General features: G+C 55.4%; 1 protein-coding gene across 2 annotated transcripts in view; it reads left to right on the top strand.

Moving 5' to 3' along the window:
* The window catches only part of ACO2 (aconitase 2), a 56820-nt gene extending 36274 nt beyond the window's left edge, over window positions 1-20546 (top strand). For both annotated transcript variants that reach the window (XM_034987411.1, XM_034987410.1), the window contains 16 exons: window positions 1746-2004; window positions 5421-5513; window positions 9477-9635; window positions 9862-10012; window positions 11230-11334; window positions 12309-12400; window positions 13432-13537; window positions 14687-14844; window positions 15065-15138; window positions 15623-15734; window positions 16618-16740; window positions 16916-17071; window positions 18025-18216; window positions 18645-18777; window positions 19312-19433; window positions 20047-20546. In XM_034987411.1, coding sequence (XP_034843302.1) covers window positions 1746-2004; window positions 5421-5513; window positions 9477-9635; window positions 9862-10012; window positions 11230-11334; window positions 12309-12400; window positions 13432-13537; window positions 14687-14844; window positions 15065-15138; window positions 15623-15734; window positions 16618-16740; window positions 16916-17071; window positions 18025-18216; window positions 18645-18777; window positions 19312-19433; window positions 20047-20184 — 2173 coding nt within the window. In that variant the 3' untranslated portion in view covers window positions 20185-20546. The remainder of the gene's footprint in view (window positions 1-1745; window positions 2005-5420; window positions 5514-9476; window positions 9636-9861; window positions 10013-11229; window positions 11335-12308; window positions 12401-13431; window positions 13538-14686; window positions 14845-15064; window positions 15139-15622; window positions 15735-16617; window positions 16741-16915; window positions 17072-18024; window positions 18217-18644; window positions 18778-19311; window positions 19434-20046) is intronic.
* The last annotated feature ends 183 nt before the right edge of the window (window positions 20547-20729 follow it).

The raw sequence follows: 20729 nt of genomic DNA, 5'->3' as shown, positions 1-20729 counted from the left end.
TCCTTCACCTCGAGGCGCTTCAGTCTCCTCATCCTGGTCTTGAGGAGCCGGTGGCTCGCGTACATTAAAGCACTTAGAGCCATGCTGAGCTAAAAGGACGTGCTGTGAGGAAATGAATCTGTGGTGATAGAAGGCAGGTCACTCTTTGTTCGGGGGATGGGGACAGGAGGGGGGATGACAGAGGGCCACACGAAAACTTTTGGGGCTCATGGATGTGTTCATTATCTTGATTGTGGTGATGAGTTCACAGGTGTGTACGTACATCAAGACTAACAAATTGGGGCGCCTGGGTGGCTCAGTTGGTTAAGCGACCGCCTTTGGCTCAGGTCATGATCCTGGAGTCCTGGGATCGAGCCCCACATTGGGCTCCCTGCTCAGCAGGGAGTCTGCTTCTCCCTCTGACCCTCTTCCCTCTCGTGCTCTCTGTCTCTCATTCTCTCTCTAATAAATAAATAAAATCTTTAAAAAAAAAAAAAAGACTAACAAATTGTGTACTTTAAATACGTGCAGTTTATGGCGTGCCAATGACACCTCACTAAAGCTGTTTAAAAACAAGTGCCACATAAGCCCCAACTCTCCTCTCGTTCCTGTCCAAGCGCCGGACTTGAGAGATGGGTTGGCGAGCTCCCTGAGACGAGCGAGCGGTGGCTGGCCTGGTTACACACTGGGATCAGTAGTAGGTTCAGGTCGAAACCCAGAGCCTCTGACTCCTTTGTTTGATACTGTTTTTCTTTCCTGGCTTGTCAGGTGTGAGTGAACTGCACCCCTTCCCAGGAGGCCTCAGGTTTGGGAGGCGATTGTGAGGTCCAGCCAGCGCTGCTGGGGCAGGCAGAGGGGAGCCTGCTGGGTGGCACGGGGCAGCCAGGTTGAGTGGGCGACAGCAGGGAGCCTCAAGGTGGGTGGCTGAGGGTCCTGCCCCAAGCGCAGTCTCCTGGCGGGGGGGCGGGCAGCTGGTGGAGAGGCCACCAAAGCCTGGCAGGGGCTGCACCTCCCCAAGAGCCAGGTTTGGACTGCCCCTTTGGCCCTGACGAGGAAGGGAGGGGTGGGACGTGCAGGGAGAGGGGTTCTAGGAAGAAGGTCTAGTGAGGGGCGGGAGGCGGTGACTGGGTTTCTGTTCTTGAGAGCTGACAGCCATGCTTGTCTGAATGGGGGAGAGCAAGTAGGGCTAATGGGAAAGGCTTTAGCACGACAGTGTGAGCACCAGAGGGTTGTGGGTGGCGGGCAGGGCAGGTTGGGTGAGGGGCATGCTGGTGGGATCCCCTGTGTCTTACTGGGGCTGAGGGCACAGGGGAGGTGGCCGTGGACAGAGAGAATTAGAGGACCCAAAACAAGAGTCCGGCAGTGAGCTTGAGCTATTACCACCACTGTGCTGAGTCTCCCTTCCCTCTTGCTTGTTTGATTAAATGACAAGGATACAATGAGGATTAAATAGTGAGATGTACATGTAACGGCTGCTCATCAGATAATAGTGGTCAGTATGCTGGAAAAGCAGGTATCCTTTAGAAAAAAACTACCCCGTCGACCTCCTGGGATGTTGTCACTTATTCATTGAGTAACTTGGAGCACCTGGTGAGTGCCGTGTGCCGGAAGGACTGCAGTGAGCAAGACTGATTTGTGTCCACCCTCATGGAGCGCAGGCACCCCGTCCCCGCCCACTGTCCCACTGTGTTGCCGTGGGACAGAGAGGGCGTGGCTGTGGGTGGGCAGGGGGATCGTGCAGCCCGCACCCCTCCCTCTCCCCCCAGATTGAACCGGCCTCTGACGCTCTCAGAGAAGATTGTATATGGACACCTGGATGACCCAGCCAAACAGGAGATTGAGCGGGGCAAGACGTACCTGCGGCTACGGCCTGACCGCGTGGCCATGCAGGACGCCACGGCCCAGATGGCCATGCTGCAGTTCATCAGCAGTGGGCTGCCCAAGGTGGCCGTGCCGTCCACCATCCACTGCGACCATCTGATCGAGGCCCAGCTCGGGGGTGAGAAGGACCTGCGTCGGGCCAAGGTGAGCTGAAGGGGGCATCGGGACAGTGCGTGTGACATGGGATGAGAGGCAGATTCCTTGAGCTAGGCTCTTTGGTGTAGTCTTAAACATTTTTGCTCTTCTCTAACTCTGAAAATACCATTTGTTTATTGTGAGGATGTTAGAAGATAACAGAGAAAGCCTAAAAACAAAACAAAACCCCCCAAATCATCCTTAATCTTCCCACATTTAAAAGTATTTTTTTGTGGTCATTTTTCTGTTCTGCTGGAAAAATGTTGCAGACCGGCTTCTGGTACAAGAGGGTGGCTTAAATCTCCCTTCCTACCAGCCTCACCTGTGCGCTCACTCGCGCTCTCGGCCGACCCCCAGGACCCCGGCAGGGAGGCAGGCGGATGGCGTTGCTGTTCGTGAATCCCAATCGGCTGAGGCCCTGTGCAGGGAAGCCCCCCTGTCTTGAGTGCTGTCCCTTACTGATTGGCCTCCTTGGGGGGCTTTCTTCTGGGAGTTTGCTTCATGAGGTAGAAACGGGTGTATGCCACATGGAATTATTTTTTTTCCTTGAATTCCTCCCAGCCTTCCTTATGAAATCAGATTCCTGCTCCTTCCCCCAGCCTCTGCTTGTGGTAACCTTTGTGTGTGCCTGCTCTTGACCACAGCGGGTCTCTGCCAGCTCTGGACCTCCACCCTTTCTACCCCCTGCACTGGAAGTGGGTCCCCCTCTTGGGGGGCTGTTGGCAGGAGCTGAATGCTGGCAGGGCTGCCATTGAAAGTGCTCCAGCTCCCAGGGTCAGCAGAGCTCCCAGAGCCTCTCAGACCCATGGGAAACACTCCGTTTTCCCACTCGAGCCCTCTCTTCCCATCCTGGCTTGTCAGTCTGGGTCCTGGCTGACGGTAGCTCTTTTTCTACTCTGCTGAAAGAGCCCAGCCTGCTGGCCAGAGGTTTCCCTGTTAGCAGCAGCCGGGGTGGAATGTTACAGGGGCCCCTGCAGTGCTGGGAGCTGGCCGTGGCCAGGAACAGGGTCCTCTCCAGCCCTGGGGATGACTGCCCGCTGCAGGCCACTGCCTTCAGGGTCTGGCCCTCCCTTTACTTTATGGGTTCAGAATCTACCTTCTGGAGATGAGATTCACAGGATCATAGGATTTCAGTGTTTATTGAACACTAATGATGTGCTAGGAGCTGTGCTAGATGCTGGCGATACAGTGTGAACGAGATGGGGGCCCTGCCTTCGTGCATCTTAGAGTCTGATAGGGAGACAGACAGTAAACCATCACACAAGCAGGTAATTGCCGATTTGGTTATATCTTACAAAGGGGAGACCTAGAACTCTGTGAGAGTATAAGAAAAGAAGTCTAATTTATTTTATTTTATTTAAAAGATTTTATTTATTTGAAAGAGAGAGACACAGCGAGAGAGGGAACACAAGCAGGGGGAGTAGGAGAGGGAGAAGCAGGCCTCCCGCTGAGCAGGGAGCCTGACACGGGGCTCAATCCCAGGACCCCGGGACCATGACCCAAGTCGAAGGCAGACGCCTAACAACTGAGCCACCCAGGTGCCCCAAGAAAAGAAGTCTAATTTAGACTCCGGGGGGTAAGGGACAGCCTCTTGAGGATGTGACATGTAAGTTGAAACCAGCACAGATAAGCTGATACTAACTGGAGGAAGAACATTCCAGGCAGAACAGTATATATAAAAACCCCAAGGCAGGAAGCAACTTGATGCATTTGTGCAGTTGAAAGGGGGCCCGTGGAAGAGAGGGTGGTGTGAGGTGGACGGGGGCAGGCACAGGCGGGGCCTTGAGGGTCACGGGCACCATCCTGGGAGTCCCCGAAGGGCTTAAGCAGAGGAGGGTTATGGTCAGATTTACATATATTTGTAGAGTCCCTTCGCTTGGGGATCAGAGAGACAGAGTGACCTATCCGGGGTCACACAGCCAGAGAAGGCTCTAGGCTGAGTTCAGGCCAAGACTGCTACACCATCCTGTCCCCCTTTGCCACCGCCACCACTTGCCCATACGTAAGAACGCGTACTCAGACACACAACCACTCCTCCTGCCCTTGGTGCCAATGTTACAAGTGACTGATTTGAATAAAAAAAGCTGTCGTAGTAATGATTAATCGGAGAGACCACTCCGGGGGCCCAAGTTTTTTGTGTGCTGTTCTTTTGCCTGGGGGTACCCAGTAGGCCTCAGAAGGAGGCATGGCTGGTCTGGAGTTTAAATGAAGGAGGCTGCGTGGTCTTGAGGGTGTGCTACTGAGGGCCAGGGAGCTGACAGTGTGAGTCCCTCTGCCTTGGAGTGTGGATCTCCCATGCCCAGAGGCCAGCATGTCTCACTGCCTGGTTCCTCCTTTGGGACTCTGTGCAGTCTGCCCTGGTCCCTTCCCTTGTGTCACTGGAGTCTCCCCTGTCCAAGAAGATACCGTGTTTTCCAGGTAGACCCTGACCTCGTATCACCTGCGCTGGGAAGCCTTCCCTGCCCACTGAAGAAGCCACCTTCCAATTCCAGGCAGAGTGGGCACAGCCCGTCCTGTTGTGTTGTTGAAATCTGCATTCAAGAACATGGCCCATTTGACAATCTTTCATCTGGGGCCCATCAAATGTATTACCAAATATTGAGCACCTAGCATGTGCCAGATGCTGGTGTTCCTAGATATCCTCTTCCTTATGAGGGAGGAAGCTCTATTTTATATTAGAACGTAACTCTTTGGTTATGTGGGTGCACAGGCCTGGTTTCAAACCCTGGGATTTAATTCAGGGATCTCCAGCAAGTTATTTCATTTTGAGACTTTGTTTTTTGCATCTGTAAAGTGGCCTTGATGACAATACCTTCCCTCTTTCGTGGGACGGATTGTGAGGATGTTTAGTGCAGTGGGCATTCAAAAAATGTTAGCCAGGATTACTGACATTGCCTTAAATGAGGCATCCGAGGCTTAGGTGGAGAAACAGCCCTTGCGTGAGTTACAGTGGGACTGGAGCACCCACTTGATCCCACTGCTTCCCTTGGACAGCCCCCTTCCCCCAACACCATATCCCAGTTAGACTGTCCTGTGGTGGTGTGCCCCTCACTGCTGGCCTTGACTGAGGACTTGAGTGCCAGAGGGACCCTTAGAGATGACGTAGCCAAGTTCCTTCTACAAATAAGGAAATTGAGATCAGGGTACAGAAGGGACTTGCGCCAGACCCACTCCCTGGCCAGGTGTCACAGAACTGAGGCTCTGTCTGCTCTCTTGCCTTTGTCCCTAGGCCAGCCAGCTGAGACTGGGCCAACATCCAGGCCCTTTTGGAATCATTTGTAGAAGGCCTCCAGTAGAGGGCCTGTTTTCATAGCGCCAGCATTTCAGAGTTGCAGGGTGAGGGTGGGCGGGGTGGGGGGTGAGCAAGGGTTGTTCCAGACACACACTGTGTTACTAATGCTCTGGTTATTGATTTGTCTCACTAGGACATAAACCAGGAAGTGTATAATTTCCTGGCAACCGCGGGTGCCAAGTATGGCGTGGGCTTCTGGAGGCCTGGCTCTGGAATCATTCACCAGGTAAAGCAGGGCTTGGCCTGCCTTTCTGGGGGAAGGGCCCTTAGGGAACCAGAGAGCATCTCCTGGCCTACAGGAGCAGAAAGCCAGAGGCTCAGGGGGTGGAGGGGGGTTGTATCATTTTTTTGTCTGGCTTTTTCCCACGAGTGTTATTCCTTGTTGCATGGACAGCTGACATTTGATGGGTGCGTTCTGTGTGCAGGCACTAGACTTAGCACTTGACAGATAATAACGTACTCGTTCACCACAACTCTATCAGGTAGGTGGTTTCATTATTTGTGCCTCACAGATGAAGAAACTGAGGCACAAAGAAGTTAATCCACTTGCCCAGGGACAACTGGCTGAGGGTGGAGGCAGGATTTGCCTCCGGGAGTCAGTGCTTTGCACCGTGGGCTGCAGGCTCGCCTCCCGTCACACCAGGGGTTCTTACCCCTTTGGGCCCCTTATTCTGTAGGATGGAGGTGCCCCGGGTCACGTGGCTTTGTTAGCCAGGAGTTCTTCCGGGGTCTCCTGAAGGATGGATGATCTTTTGATGGGCGATTTTGTCTCTGCAAGTGCAAGCGTGTGTGCATGTGTTTCTAGGGAGATAGGTACTTCGCTTTCATCCAAGGTGACTAGTTTGTGGGGTGTGCACTGGTTTGTGTGTCCATTTGCCGTCCATCCTGTATGTGTGAGACCTGCCTCTTTACACCTTTCCAAGGTGACCCTTCTCCCCACCTCCATCCCAGGCCTCCTTCAAAATGAGGTAAGTTAGGCTGTAATCTGACCCTGCATGGGCTCCAGCACTGCCCCACTCTGAAACCAGAACCCTCGGATCACTGCTCTGCCCTTTCGAGCCATTGCCCTTGCCAGGAAGGGACTGCCTGGGAGTGGCAGGTCACAGCTGTCTGCAGGGTGTAGAAAGCCTCTCTCAGCAGTAGGGCTAGGGAGTCAGGTGGATCCAACTTTGGACTTTGATCGCGAAGGGCACCCCAATCCAAGGGTCTCCCTTTCTACCCCATCAGAAATACCCAGGCCTTTTTGGCAGCTCCTGGGCAAAGTTTGGGGCTATGAGTGATGGCAGCTCACAGCTGCCCCTGGCCACCAGCTAAGTGTACAGCGTGATATATTTTTTCCTTTATTTTAAATTATTATTATTATTTTTTTTTTTTAAAGGTTTTTAAAATTGATTCCTTTGACAGAGAGAGACACAGCGAGAGAGGGAACACAAGCAGGGGGTGGGGGAGAGGGAGAAGTAGGCTTCCCGCCGAGCAGGGAGCCCGATGCGGGGCTTGATCCCAGGACCCTGGGATCATGACCTGAGCCGAAGGCAGATGCTTAATGACTGAGCCACCCAGGCGCCGCTTAAATTATTATTTTATTATTTTATTTTTAATTTTTTTATTAAAATATTTACTTATTTTAAACAGTGCGGGGGAAGGGGCAGAGGGAGAAGAGAATCTCAAGCAGATACCACACTGAGTGCGGAGCCTGACGTGGGGTTTGATCCCAGGACCCTGAGATCATGACCTTAGCTGAAGGCAGACACTTAACAACTGAACCACCCAGGCGCCCTATTTTTATTTTTTTAAAGATTTTATTTATTTATTTGAGAGAGAGCAAGAGGGAGCACTCATGCACACACGCAGGGAGAGGAGGAGAGGGAGAAGCAGACTCCCCATTGAGCAGGGAGCCAGAAACAAGGCTCCATCCCAGGACCCTGGGATCATGACCTGAGCCGAAGTCAGACGCTTAACCATTTGAGCCGCCCTTGCACCCCTATTTTTCCTTTAAAAAGAAAATTCCCATGAAGCATGTGATCTCTGTGCAGCTTTGATTTTTCTCTTCCCCTTGATGTCAGGCCATCAGCAGCTTTCATCCACCATGTCTAAACCAAACCTTAACCCCTTTCCCTCTGCTTTGAATGTCCTGTGCCCAGGCCGGGCACATCCTTCCTCCTCCACATCTCTGCCTTTTGGTTACCTCTCTGAAGCCCCCCTGCCCTCCCTTGTGCGCAGCATCAGAGCACCCTTATGTGATCCTCTGTGGGACCCCTTCACGTTATGATCCCTGTATGTGCCAGGACCTTCCACACCAGAGCACGTGCTCTGGGGACAGAGACTGCACTTTACCGATTCCTCTGTAGCTCTGGGCTTGGAACCAGGTAGGTAGAGACTAGGTCCACAGTGTACACATGTGTGGGTGGATGGCTAATGTACACTCATCCTCTCCTCCCCCATCCACATCCAGCTGCCCGAGGAGGTCACTGTCACAGTCCGTTTCATTGTGACACTTTGTGCAGTCCTCGGGTCTGCACTAACCCCTTCCTTTTGGACACGGACCATGTTGGTGGTCTGCACTGTGTAGATCACACTGAATTTTGTGTGTCTGCTTTTCATGATCAGACTTGCAGAACCTTGAGGAGCCTTATATTAACTAGGTTTAAACTTTGGTTTGTGGTTGGGGCAAGGAGTCCAGAGAAATGAAACAGTTGAGCAGTGTCCTGTCCAACAGTTGTTTGTCCAGGATTTCCTCTCGGTTGGCCTGTTCTCCCAGCCAGCTGTCACCCTCCTGAGGAAGGAACCAGCCCTTCTAACTGCCGGCATCCTGAGAGGCAAGACCCCTCGCTCCTTGCTGAGTCTGCTGGGAGATGTGTATCCCAGGGCAGGGGCCCTGGGGTTTCTGTAATATTCCATGGAGCCTGTCCACCATGAGGCAGGCTGGACCATTCATGGAGCCTTTCACGTCTCTGACCTCCTTTGCCCTTCCCAACATCTGAGTGTGTGCTACAAAAGAATAAATAGAAATACTGCCTCTCACAGGCACGATTACAACTTAATACACAAAATCCCAGGGGCGCCTGGATGGCTTAGTCGTTAAGTGTCTGCCTTTGGCTCAGGTCATGATCTCAGGGTCCTGGGATCGAGCCCGGCATTGGGCTCCGTGCTCGGCGGGAAGCCTGCTTCTCCCTCTCCCACTCCCCCTGCTTGTGTTCCCTCTCTCGCTGTCACTCTCTGTCAAAAAATAAAATCTTTAAAAAAAAATACACATGATCTCATTGAGTTATCACTGTGAGCACTATGGGCTGTTTCTATCTATGAGGAAATAGACCTGGAAGGTGAAGTGACTTGCCCGAGGTCCCACACCTACTAGCAGGCAGTGGGTCTGGGGCTCAGACTAAGGGCCCCTTGGCCAGGGCTTTTCCAGTAATATCCTGTGGCCTCCGATGCCTGGATGGGGGGCAGGGCTGCTCTGGGATAGCTGTACCTCCGGAATCAGATGTTTTGGGGAAATGCTCACTGCCAGCACCTTCCCAAGCTGGGAAGAGGCCCTCGATGAAGGAGCCATTTTGAACAGGAAAGGGGAGGAGGAGGAGGCAAGGCAGCATCTACATGAGCAAGTCCCTTCAATTATCAGAGCCACTTCCAGGCCTTGGGTTGGGGAGGCATTGTCTGTACTTGCTTTCAGTTCAGCAGCAGAAGAGCCCAGGGCCTGTGCTCCTGTCGGGTCTCCGGTGCTTCCTTGCAGACACTGGAGCCAGCTCCTGAAGGAATTGTCCCCCCAAGAAGCCCAATAGGCACATGCCACGCCCAGGCAGTCGGCCACGTGAGATGGGGAGCAGGTGTCAGGAGCACCTGTAGGCAGTCACATTTGTCACAGGACACATTCCTGTATCTCTGCTCGTCTGGTTGTCACCGTGATTCTAGGGTCAAGGCGGTGCAGGTGTTCTTGGTTCCATGCCGCAGACACGGACATTGGGGCACGAGGAGGCACTTGCAAGCCCAAATCAGACTAGTCCAGGACTATCGGAGCTGGTCAGGGGCCCGGGCTTCCTGTCTCTCTTCCAGCCACCCTTGAGAGGCTCTGTCCTGGAGGGGTGCCTGGGAATGGCCCAGAGAGCAGCTTTGCCGGACCCTTTTGGTCCCTACTTCTGTTCTCTGATGAGGGCTTTTAGGCTGAAGATCTTGGGGTCTTTTTTTTTTTCAGATCATTCTGGAAAACTATGCATACCCTGGGGTTCTTCTGATTGGCACTGATTCCCACACCCCCAATGGCGGTGGCCTGGGGGGCATCTGCATTGGAGTCGGGGGTGCTGATGCAGTGGACGTCATGGCCGGGATCCCCTGGGAGCTGAAGTGCCCCAAGGTGAGGAATAGGGAAGGGCTCTTTTAGCCGTGGCTGCAGAGGGGTGGTTGATGGGGAGGCGTGGGCGCCTGGGGGACCCAGATGGGATGAGGGAATAGTTCAGACTCAGACCTCTCTGAGAGAGAGGCAGGGGTAAATAAGCAGGAATGGGAATCCCAGCAGGCAGACCCTTTTGGTTGGAGCATAACACCTGGCGCCTAATTGCTGTCTCGCTCCACCTGTTCAGGTGATTGGTGTGAAGCTGACGGGCTCGCTCTCCGGTTGGACCTCCCCCAAAGATGTGATCCTAAAGGTGGCGGGTATCCTCACCGTGAAAGGTGGCACGGGTGCCATTGTGGAGTACCACGGGCCTGGTGTAGACTCCATCTCCTGCACAGGTGAGGAGGGTGGCCATGTGACCTCGCCCGCAGCCTGTGTGGGGCCTGACGGGGCCTGTCGTTGAGCCATGGAAACCGTGAATGGCCTTCCTCCGAGAACCCATCCAGTTTGGGGACTTGGATGGACACCTAGAGGTGGGGGGTATTATCTAGTCAAGGTCCCTCAGTACACTTCAGCTGCCATAGCACTGGGCTGCCTTGGGGGACCCGGAAAGGGAATGCCAGAGAGGACGGAGGTGGTGGTGGGAATGGGGAGTCAGAGCCAGGGCTTCATTCACAAAGCAGCCCCCTTCCCACATCTTCCCTGGAGCCTCACTCAGATCCCTTGAATTAGACTTAACACCTACTAGGCTCTAAGAGCAGGTAAGTAGGAGCCGGCCCCTTTTCCTCATCACTCCAGGTGAGCTGGCTTCAATGCCTGGGCGCTCCGGAGTGCAGGGAGACATGGAACAAACCTTCCAGATGGTCCAGTCCAGACCTCCCCAGGTCCAGAGGCCCCGCAGGGCTCCTGTTCAGCTGGCCCTTCTCCCCTCCAGAGATGCGGGCTCAGTCTTACAGGTAGCCCTTACTGCCACTGGACAGCTCAGTTTGGAAGTGGATAACAATCCTAGTCCCATGCCCCAGCAACCCCCTGAGACTAGTGTCCCGGTACAGTCAGGACATCTGTAAGCCTCACCGTTTCTGGGTGAGGCTCTGTGGTCCAGACAGTGGATGTCCTTCCAGTCTTATTGCTGGAAAACCTGAGACCCAGAAACATTTCCACATAGCACCGTGGTGTGGCTGAAAGGAGAGCAGGCCTGGACACCAGGCAGGTGGACCTAGACCCGAATGCCAATGCAGCACCTGCATGTGCTCTGTGGCATGGCCTCGGACCTCTCTGAGCCAGTTTGCTCACCTGCAGAATGGCCACGTAACAGCTGGGCCGGCTGGCCAGGTCAGCCTTCAGTACACAGCGGCCGTCTGGTCAGCTGAGCGGCACTGCCAGGCCCAGAAGTGGAACCTGGCTGGGAGGGGCTGAATCTTGTGTTCTGTCTGCGGGCCCTGGTTTTAACCCTGGGCCACGAGGGACAAGTCTGCCTGCTGCCACGGGATGGCTGCGTGGGCGAAGGAAGGAAGGACACGAGCTCCCCGGGGTGAAGATGTGTGTGCGCACCCAGCAGGTGTGTGGGACCATGCCCAGCTGCTCCGCCCGCCTCACAGGCTCTGTTTCTCTACAGGCATGGCGACAATCTGCAACATGGGTGCAGAAATCGGAGCCACCACGTCAGTGTTCCCTTACAACCACAGGATGAAGAAGTACCTGAGCAAGACAGGCCGGGAAGGTGAGCCGGCAGGACAGTCATGTTGCATGGAGACCCCTGAGCTAAACCTTTCCCTTCGGGGCAGGGTCTTTAATCTCGTGTTTCCAGTCTGGCTGGAAGGTCCTGAGAAGCCCCCACAGCGGTGTGAAAAATTACGTGTGTGTGTTACTGTTTCTGAGTAGAGTGTCTGTGGCTCCACCAGCTTCTCGAAGGGCCTGGCATCTGAGATACCTCTGCCTTGGGATTGGAATTTAGTTCTACCTGAAAGGATGGCCAAGTCCAGGGTCTTTTTGGTCTGGTCCCTGGTGCCCCCTACAGGAAGCTCTGGAAATGACATGAATCTGCTTCTGTTTATGATTCCTGCCCAGTAGGAGGAAAACATTTGGAACCAGAACCACTTCCTCAGCCTCCCCCACAATTTTCCTAAGGTTCTAGCTTGGCTTCTTTGAAGCTCAGAGGAAGAAATAGGGCCTGTGGGAGGGATCATTGGAGCCTCCAAAGGGAGGTGAGCAAGGGTGGTTGGTGGAACCAGAAGCCAGGGGTCATGGGCAGAGCTTGTCCAGTTGCTTCCAAGAGCTGCGCACGTGGAGTCCTACCTGGCCGTCCCATCCCTCTCTTTCATTATCAGGTACCTTCTCCTTCAAAATACAGTGTTTCTCATTTCCAGGAAGCCTTCCCTGACGCTGAACCTCAGTTGTTACTTCTGTGTCCCCATGTTCCAGTCCTTCCTAGAAAAGTTCCATGTTCCTGTGTGTCTCGTATTGACACTCCTGCCGGCCCAACCACAAGCCAAAGTTTAAACCTAGTTAATATAAGGCTCATTGATAACTCCTTCATTAGATTGTGTTCTTCTTGAGGGCAGGGACTGTGTCCTGTGCCGTTTTCATTGTTTCTCCAGGGAACTGGCTCGAATGGCTGGGTGTATGGATGGGTGGATGGTCTCATGACCAGGTTCTGTCCCACATGCTTTAATCTCCCTCCCTTACTGGTTTCAGACATTGCCAAACTAGCTGATGAATATAAGGATCACTTGGTACCTGACCCTGGCTGCCATTATGACCAACTGATTGAAATTAACCTCAACGAGGTGAGGAAGGCAATTGGGTCCAAGGAATTTCTGAGGGTGGGGAGTTCAGGCCCCATCTGGGAACTCCTAGGGGGCCCTGCCTGCACACCCAGCAGGGTAGTTGGGCCTTTGGTTCCCCAGTGCCCCTGCAAACTGCTGCCCAAATCAGGCTGCAGTTGGGTGGGAGAGGAGGCTGTGGCTGCTGATTCAGAAACTGGCTCAGTTTGCCTCCATCTTGGCGTTAGCAGAAGCCAAGACTTTGCCCTGGAGTTTGCTTTGTTATCTGAGTTCAGAGGTCATGGCCCAAGATTCCTAGGCCTGGGCAGTGTTTGGCACCCTGGGACCGGCAGACCAGAGCAAGCATCTGGAAGGTGGAGGAAAGGCAGGCTGGAGGAAAGGAAGCAGCCGAGTAGACTGGTTGAAGGTTTAGGCCCTGAAGACAGTCTTCATGAGTTCAAATCCTAATTCCTGACCCTGCCACCTGAAGCCTGTGACCTTGAGCAAGTTCCTCAACCTCTTTTAGCTCACTTTATCATGTGTAAAATATCAGGTGGCCATGGGACCTGAATGCGCTAATTCACGTAGTAGTATTTGGGCACATGTATTGAGAGCCATGTGTAGGCGCTTTGCTAAGTGCTTTGCATTTATTGGCAAGTATTATTACAGACAAAGCACCTGGCTTTAAGTCTGTTTTTGTCATAAAATTGATGACAGAGCATCATAGTGTAGGAGACAATGGACTCATGATGCTGACTTCCTTCATTCCTTCCATGCTTTTGCCATCTCCTACTCTGTGACCATGAGTGACCTTGAGCAAGGCACGCCATCTCCTTCATCTGCACAGTGGAGATAATATGAGCCTCACAGGGTTGGAGGGATCCCGCAGCTGGTGCGTGTACAGAGCCCACCACTCGGGTGTTTCTTGGGTTTGAGCTAGAAGTCGGCCTCCCAGGTCCTCTGTGATTACCTGGGGGAGTGGAAGCAACGCAGCCTCTGGAGAACAGTCTAAGATTTCCATACTACGATTGGTTCTCTCCCCTTTGTTTTTTCAGCTGAAGCCGCACATCAATGGGCCCTTCACCCCTGACCTGGCTCACCCTGTGGCAGAAGTCGGCACCGTGGCAGAGAAGGAAGGATGGCCTCTGGACATCCGAGTGGGTGAGTACCTCCCACCCTGTTGGCTTCACAGGTTGCGGGACCAGGAGGCCTGCCCAGGGCTGCAGATGCCTGCCCGCGCTCGCTGTGGGCACTTCCTACAGGTACCAGGCACTTTCTGGAATAGTTTGTTTCTTCTTTGTGGTTTTTTAAAAAACTTAGTTTTTTTGGTAATACCAAAAAGAAATACATGCTCTCATTGTAGTGAATATTCACAAACAGGTGAATTTTCAAAACTCCTCATCTTAACCCCCAACCAGAAACCAGCTCAAGGAGGTCCTGGAGGGGTTCTTTCTGCGTACGTGTACATACTGACATGTGTCTACTTTTGTTTTACAAACATTTCATCAGCCCAGCCCTGTTGCTTGATTTCCGTTCACATGCTTTACATGTACGGACACACTGGCATGTCATGATGACTGGCCCCTGTCACCGGATGGTGTGACTGGAGCGTGGACCACGAAGCCAGGTGGCCTCGGCTTAAATGTGGCTTGGGTACTACAGAGCTGGGCGACCATGAGCAAGTTACATTACCCACCTGTGCCTCGGTTCCCTGTCTGGAAAACAAGGGTGATACTGTGTTTACCTGTAAATGTTGGAGGGGCGGCAAGTTAACACGGTGTCTGGCGTAAAACATTGCTGTGTGTTTTCCCTCAGTGGTCGAAGCAAATGTGCAGAAACGGTGGTGGTTTCATTAGAAGCAGATTGCTGAACTGCTGAGTGAAGACTATCTTGAGGGCTATCAATAATATGCCATCCAGTCTTCATTGACTTTTTGAATAACTATCACAGACTTTTAAAAAATAATTTTTTCTCCTTGATGATAAAGCAATTAAAGAAGGAGAGAATGCTCAAAAGTATGAAAGAAGAAACTTTATCTCCTAAAAGCCCTGATCCAGCCGTGGTCACTGTTAGTATTCTGGAGTGAGCCCTCTGACTCACTTCACTGGCCACGTCGTTTTCCCCTGAATGGCTGGGCCGTGGAGCAGCCTGTCCTGTGGTGTTAGACAGTTGGATTGCTTCCAACTTGTCTCCGTTAAGAACAGCCCCAGGCCCGGCACGGTTGGCGAACTCTTGACCAGGTCTGGATAGTTGAGGTCGGGTGGAGACCTCTGGTCCTGACCCCTGGCCCCACCACCCACAATGCACCAGGTCTGATCGGCAGCTGCACCAACTCCAGCTATGAGGACATGGGGCGCTCGGCAGCCGTGGCCAAGCAGGCGCTGGCCCATGGACTTAAGTGCAAGTCCCAGTTCACCATCACACCAGGCTCTGAGCAGATCCGTGCCACCATTGAGCGGGATGGCTATGTGAGTGCCCACACGCCCTGCCCCTGGTTCCCCCTCCCCACCGCTGAGCAACGTGGCTTCGGGCAGGACAAGCCACAGCCTTGTCAGCTGGGGCGGGTACAGGTCCCCCTGCAGCTGCCCCAGGGTTCCAGAACGGCTCTTCATCACTCAAGCTGCTGACCCACCCTTGCCCATCAGCCACCAGCCTGCCCCTGACCTTTCCGTGTCCTCCTCTCTGCAGGCACAAATCCTAAGGGAAGTGGGTGGCATCGTCCTGGCCAATGCCTGTGGCCCCTGCATTGGCCAGTGGGACAGGTGAGAGGTGCACCTCTGATAGGACAGCCGGTTGTGTCCTGGGGTCCAGAGCCCCAGATATTGAGGGGAAGTGTTACTGGGTGGAGAGAAGAGACTCAGCCCCAGGCCTGTAGCTTCAGGGGCTACTGCACACTAGAAAACTTTTCTAGGAAGGACTGGAAAGTTGGGCTGGAAGTAAAGAGGAAGGAGTGGCCACCTGGCTGAAGCCAGATGCAGCCAGGGGCTTTGAGGGAGCTGTGTGAACGGAGGCAGTGGCCCAAGGTCGGGAAAGTCAGGCCTTGGTTTGGGCTCTGCCTGCCTTACCTGTGGTCCAAGCAAACCTCTGGGCTCAACCAGGGTCCCTCCCGCTCTGTATGCGTGAGTCCCAGGGAGGAGGTGGCTGTTTCAGGGTCTTTCCGTTTCCCCCTCTTCTGTCATAAGCCAGGCAGGACGGGCTTGGTGACAAGGACAGACACGCTTAACCCTGTCTCCTCTGGCCTGGCAGAAAGGACATCAAGAAGGGGGAGAAGAACACAATCGTCACCTCCTACAACAGGAACTTCACAGGCCGCAACGACGCGAACCCCGAGACCCACGCCTTCGTTACGTCCCCGGAAGTGAGCCTGCCCGGCCGGGCCGTGACCCAGGACCGCCTCTGGGGCCGGGCGTCTGACCCCATGGGGCTGCTGAGGGAGGGTTGGCATCGCAGAGCAAGGGGCTTTCTGGGTGGAAACCAAGAGCCACAGGCCTCAAGCGTCACGCTCCCTCTGCTCCCTGCCTGGCCCCCTCAACGGCCCGGGAGTCTGAGGGGCTTGTCGGCCACAGTTAGGGTCACAAGCCAGAGCTTGGAGTCCCTGCCCAGGACGAAGGGCAGCCCTGCCTCCACCCAGTCGTACGGCTTTGGCCAAGTCACTGTCCTTCTCTGTGCCCCAGGCTCTTGTCAGGATTACAGGAAAGTGCGGAAGGCGTGTGCACCGTCTCCGGGAAGGCGGCCTCCGACTAGGAACGCTGATGTGCCAAGCGCTCCAGGGCGCAGTGGCTATTTGGCCTCGGCCATTGGCAGCACACGGCCAGGCTTTCTTGCCTTCTTATTTTTTATATAAAAGATTTTAAGTCATCTCTACACGCCATGCAGGGCTTGAGCTCACAACCTCGAGATAAAGGTTACACGCTCTTGTTTCTTGACTTTAAATGAGTGTTCCAGAAGTACTTTTAGCCCACAAAAGTGACTGAAGAGGTGGCGCCTTCCTTCCATGTCTTCAGCTGCCCATTTGGGAACGTTTTTGCCGCAGCGGCGTTTCTGTGCGAGGGCCCCAGCGCGTGCCCGTGACCTGCACCCCCAGAGACGTTCTTGCAGCTCTGGCCTCTGTGGGGAGGACTTGTGTGTGCAGAGCTTAGATGTACCTGGGCTCCATTCCCCGTTTCCGTCTGGGCTCCTGCTAGGTTGGGGGGTGGGAGTGGTGTTTGGTACTAACCAGCAGTGGGCCACCTCCATTCCAGATTGTCACAGCCCTGGCCATTGCGGGCACCCTCAACTTCAACCCAGAGACTGACTTCCTGACAGGCAAGGATGGCAAGAAATTCAAGCTGGAGGCTCCGGATGCAGATGAGCTTCCCCAAGCGGTGAGCAGGTCCTGCCGCTCGCTGTGGGGCTAAGACACTCCTTCCTGGGCAGGCAGGATGGCACTGGCAGTGAGAATGAGGCAGCTCCGTGTGGGGGGCGGGGGGGGGCTTCTACAGGAGCCTGTCCTCGTGGGGACGGAGCACTCGGCACCCAGCATGTCCCGATCTCCTGCAGGAGTTCGACCCTGGGCAGGACACCTACCAGCACCCTCCCAAGGACAGTAGCGGGCAGCGGGTGGATGTGAGCCCCACCAGCCAACGCCTGCAGCTCCTGGAGCCTTTTGACAAGTGGGACGGCAAAGACCTGGAGGACCTGCAAATCCTCATCAAGGTCAGCGGCGGGGGGAGAACAGCCCCGGCCTGCCCGGGCCCTGCCCTCAGCAGCAGGAAGGGCTGTGAAACCACGTGCTCTCCCCTGGGCGCCAGTGGGGAAGGTCAGGCTGGGGGTGGGGGGCGGCGGCCGGCACGGAGGTCGGCTGCAGAGGAACCAGGGCCTCCACAGCCCAGTGTCCCTTTCTCCTCCGCCCCATGCCAGGCCGAGCTGGCTCTGGCCAGCTGTGTCTGGGGTGCTCGGCCATCGGCGGCAGCCGGTGAGGGTCACCTGCAGCGGCCACAGGCCGTGGGTGCGGCACAGGAAGGGCTAGAAGAGCACCAGGTCTCCACGCCTCCGGCTTGACCACACAGGCTGCAGAAACCACAGAGTCCTCTGCTCCCGCAGTTGGGCATCGGTTGGTCTGGCCCGTGTCTGGGAGCCGAGCGGACACAAGCCTCTGTGGTGTGGCCAGAGGCCTCAGACCCATGTCAGGCATGGATTTTTGCTGTTTACTAAGGGTCTTCAGGCAGTGGCAGCCGGTATTAAGCCCACGTGATCGATAAAACTGGTGACCAGCCAGGACCAGGACACGTCCTCGGGCTCCTCTGGGTCCAGCATGAGGTCTGTGGCTGGTCTTCCTGCCTGGGCGTCAGTTGCCTGGGGGCCTAGGTCGGAAGGGTGAATGAGCAGACCTGCCTGTCCAGCCTCTGCCCCCTGTGGGTGTCCTGTCCCGGACAAGTCACCGAGCAGTGCAGGGCCTTCAAGGGGTCGGGGACGGTCTGGCCTGAGCCCTCATGGTCACAGTGTGGCAAGGCCAGGGCGGCAGACTGTGTGTCCAAAGCCAGACCTGCTGCCCTTGTCACCCTTCCTGGGTCGCAGTTGCTGGGTCTGCTGCCAGCCTCTAGAGGGCTTCTCCCTTCATCCACCTCTCCCGCGCCATACCCTGATCTCTGTCTTCTCACCCACCCAAGGTCAAAGGGAAGTGTACCACCGACCACATCTCGGCTGCGGGCCCCTGGCTCAAGTTCCGTGGGCACCTGGACAACATCTCCAATAACCTGCTCATTGGCGCCATCAACATCGAAAACGGTAAAGCCAACTCCGTGCGCAACGCCGTCACTCAGGAGTTTGGTCCTGTCCCTGACACTGCCCGCTACTACAAGGTGGGTCCTGGTTAGTGGGGGCAGGGGCGGGGATGCAGGGAAGGGGTGCTCTCCCCCCAGGGGCCCACACCAATAGCTCTGCAGTTGAAGGATGCCCTGGTGCCACGGGGGCAGTCCTGTGTCACCCTCACCACATGCCCCTGCTCCAATCCCACACTGGCCTTCCCCCAACGCCTGCCTCTGTCCTGAGTACTGATGGGTAGGTGGCACCTCCCTTGCCCCTTGCAGAGAGTCAGGGCCTGTGTCTGATCACCTCCGTCCCCTCAGGGCCTGATTGGGGCCTGATTCACCTCTGATTTCACCAGCCCTTGGGGAGCAGGTAGGGAGGGGTCTCTCTAGCCCCTTGACCTGTGAACCTCAGGAAGTCCAGGGCCGGCAGGCAGGGGGCCAGCGTCCTCTCCCTCATGGCCGCCTCACTTGCCTGACAGAAACATGGCATCCGGTGGGTAGTGATCGGAGATGAGAATTACGGGGAGGGCTCGAGCCGGGAGCACGCAGCACTGGAGCCTCGCCACCTCGGGGGCCGGGCCATCATCACCAAGAGCTTTGCCAGGATCCATGGTAAGGTGGAGCCGGGTCCCGCCACATCCGCTTCCCCTCCCTGGCAGCCCACGGTCACCCACCCTGCCCGTGGTGGAGTCAGGCCTGGAGCCATGCGCCTGGTTTCCATGCCGTGTCCACAGCTCCCGTTTTCCGCCACAATCTCTGCCCCTTCTGAGTTGCGTTGGGTCCAAGGCCCACGGCTTCCCAAGATGGGAACTTGCTTCCAAACTTGCAGACCTAAGCAGCAGAAATCCAGGGCACGTGGTCAGAGGATTTTGATTGTGAATATCTGTCAGGAAGGCCAACGGAGACCCAAACCAGCACGCTTACGTAGGCTCAGGCAGAAGGTACCCTGTCATTGGGAGTATAGCCACCTTGGTCCTTTTGGTTCTGCTCAGAGTTGTCTCCAGATGGCAGGACCAGGGTCCCTCTCCCAGAGCCCTCACTGGGCTTAGAAAAGAAAGCTTTTAGGCTGGTGAGGCTCCCTGTGCAGAGAAGGGGGGGCTGGCCCTGTGTGCTGTGGAATGACTCAGTATGCTCTCTGCCTTCTAGAAACCAACCTGAAGAAGCAGGGTTTGCTGCCCCTCACCTTCGCTGACCCAGCCGACTACAATAAGATTCACCCCGTGGACAAGCTGACCATCCAGGGCCTGAAAGATTTTGCTCCTGGCAAGGTCAGGGGGCCAGGGAGGGAGGGCAGGTCGGGGACACCCACTTCTGGCCCCCCTTGTTTCTCCTCCCATGAGCCTTTGTTTCAGTTGGAAGGGCCCTTAAACTGTCAAGGCAACCCCCTCGGAGAGAAGGAAGTGCCATCCCAGAGACAAGGGTGGAGCCAGCTCAGGCCCCACTCATTAGGGCAGGCTTGGCACTCAGGCCAACAGCCCACGCAGAGCAGGACCCTCTTGGCCCTGGGAGTCATGCCATCCAGGTCTTTTTTTAAAAAGATTTTCTTTATCTGACAGAGAGACAGCGAGAGAGGGAACACAAGCAGGGGGAGTGGGAGAGGGAGAAGCAGGCTTCCCGCTGAGCAGGGAGCCCGATGCGGGGCTTGATCCCAGGACCTGGGATCATGACCTGAGCCGAAGGCAGACGCTTAATGACAGAGCCACCCAGGCGCCCCGCCATCCAGGTCTTAACTGGGGCCACCCAAGCCCAGACCTGGCCTAGAGCTTGGTTTGCCTGCTGGCCCCTGAGGTTCACCTTGCGTGCACCCCACCTCCCTGACCCTGCAGCAGAATCCAGGGCCGTGTTCCTAAGAGCCACTCCGCTTCTCCCCACTCCCTACAGCCCCTGAAATGCATCATCAAGCACCCCAACGGGACCCAGGAGACCATCCTCCTGAACCACACCTTCAACGAGACCCAGATCGAGTGGTTCCGTGCTGGCAGTGCTCTGAACAGGATGAAGGAACTGCAGCAGCACTGAGGTCCGGCTCCACACCCTGCCCGCCTGCTCCTTGGACCCGGGGCCGGGGACCCCAGTGCAGCCCGCGCATCATCAGAACTGGATCCACCCCGATCCAGCCACGGCTTCCTGCTCCAAGACGGTGTGCTCAGCCCGCCGAGTGACCCACAGTTGGGGGGGCGGTTCTTAAAAGAATGTTCCAGCCCCCCTGCCTTCCCATGTTTAGTTTGATTCAGATCTTGAGCAGCTCCATTCAACTGTATTTATTTTTGATGACAAGACTCCCATCTAAAGTTTTTCTCCTGCCTCATTTCACTGGTGGCTCAAGGATTTTAAAGAAACTTTTGCTCTTACAAGGAAAATAAGAATCCAAACTCGGTGACTGTCCGTGTGTGTGAGTGGTGGTGTCCGTACAGGGCGCGGGGCGGGTTGCTGTCGGCAGAGGCCCCCACTGGCCACGCCACAGCAGACCTGCCACTGCCACGAAGTTCCAGTGGGAAGGCTGCTTTCCCGCGTCTTCTCAGCCCCACCTTCCTGCGCCCTGGGCCAGCCTCCCCTCCCCACGC

This window comes from Mirounga leonina, unplaced genomic scaffold (assembly GCF_011800145.1).
Source record: "Mirounga leonina isolate KUSES-001 unplaced genomic scaffold, KU_Mleo_1.0 Mir_418, whole genome shotgun sequence".
NCBI classification, from domain to species: Eukaryota; Metazoa; Chordata; class Mammalia; order Carnivora; family Phocidae; genus Mirounga; species Mirounga leonina.
Note: the sequence above shows the minus strand (reverse complement) of the source record. Positions and strands in the feature narration are given on the sequence as shown.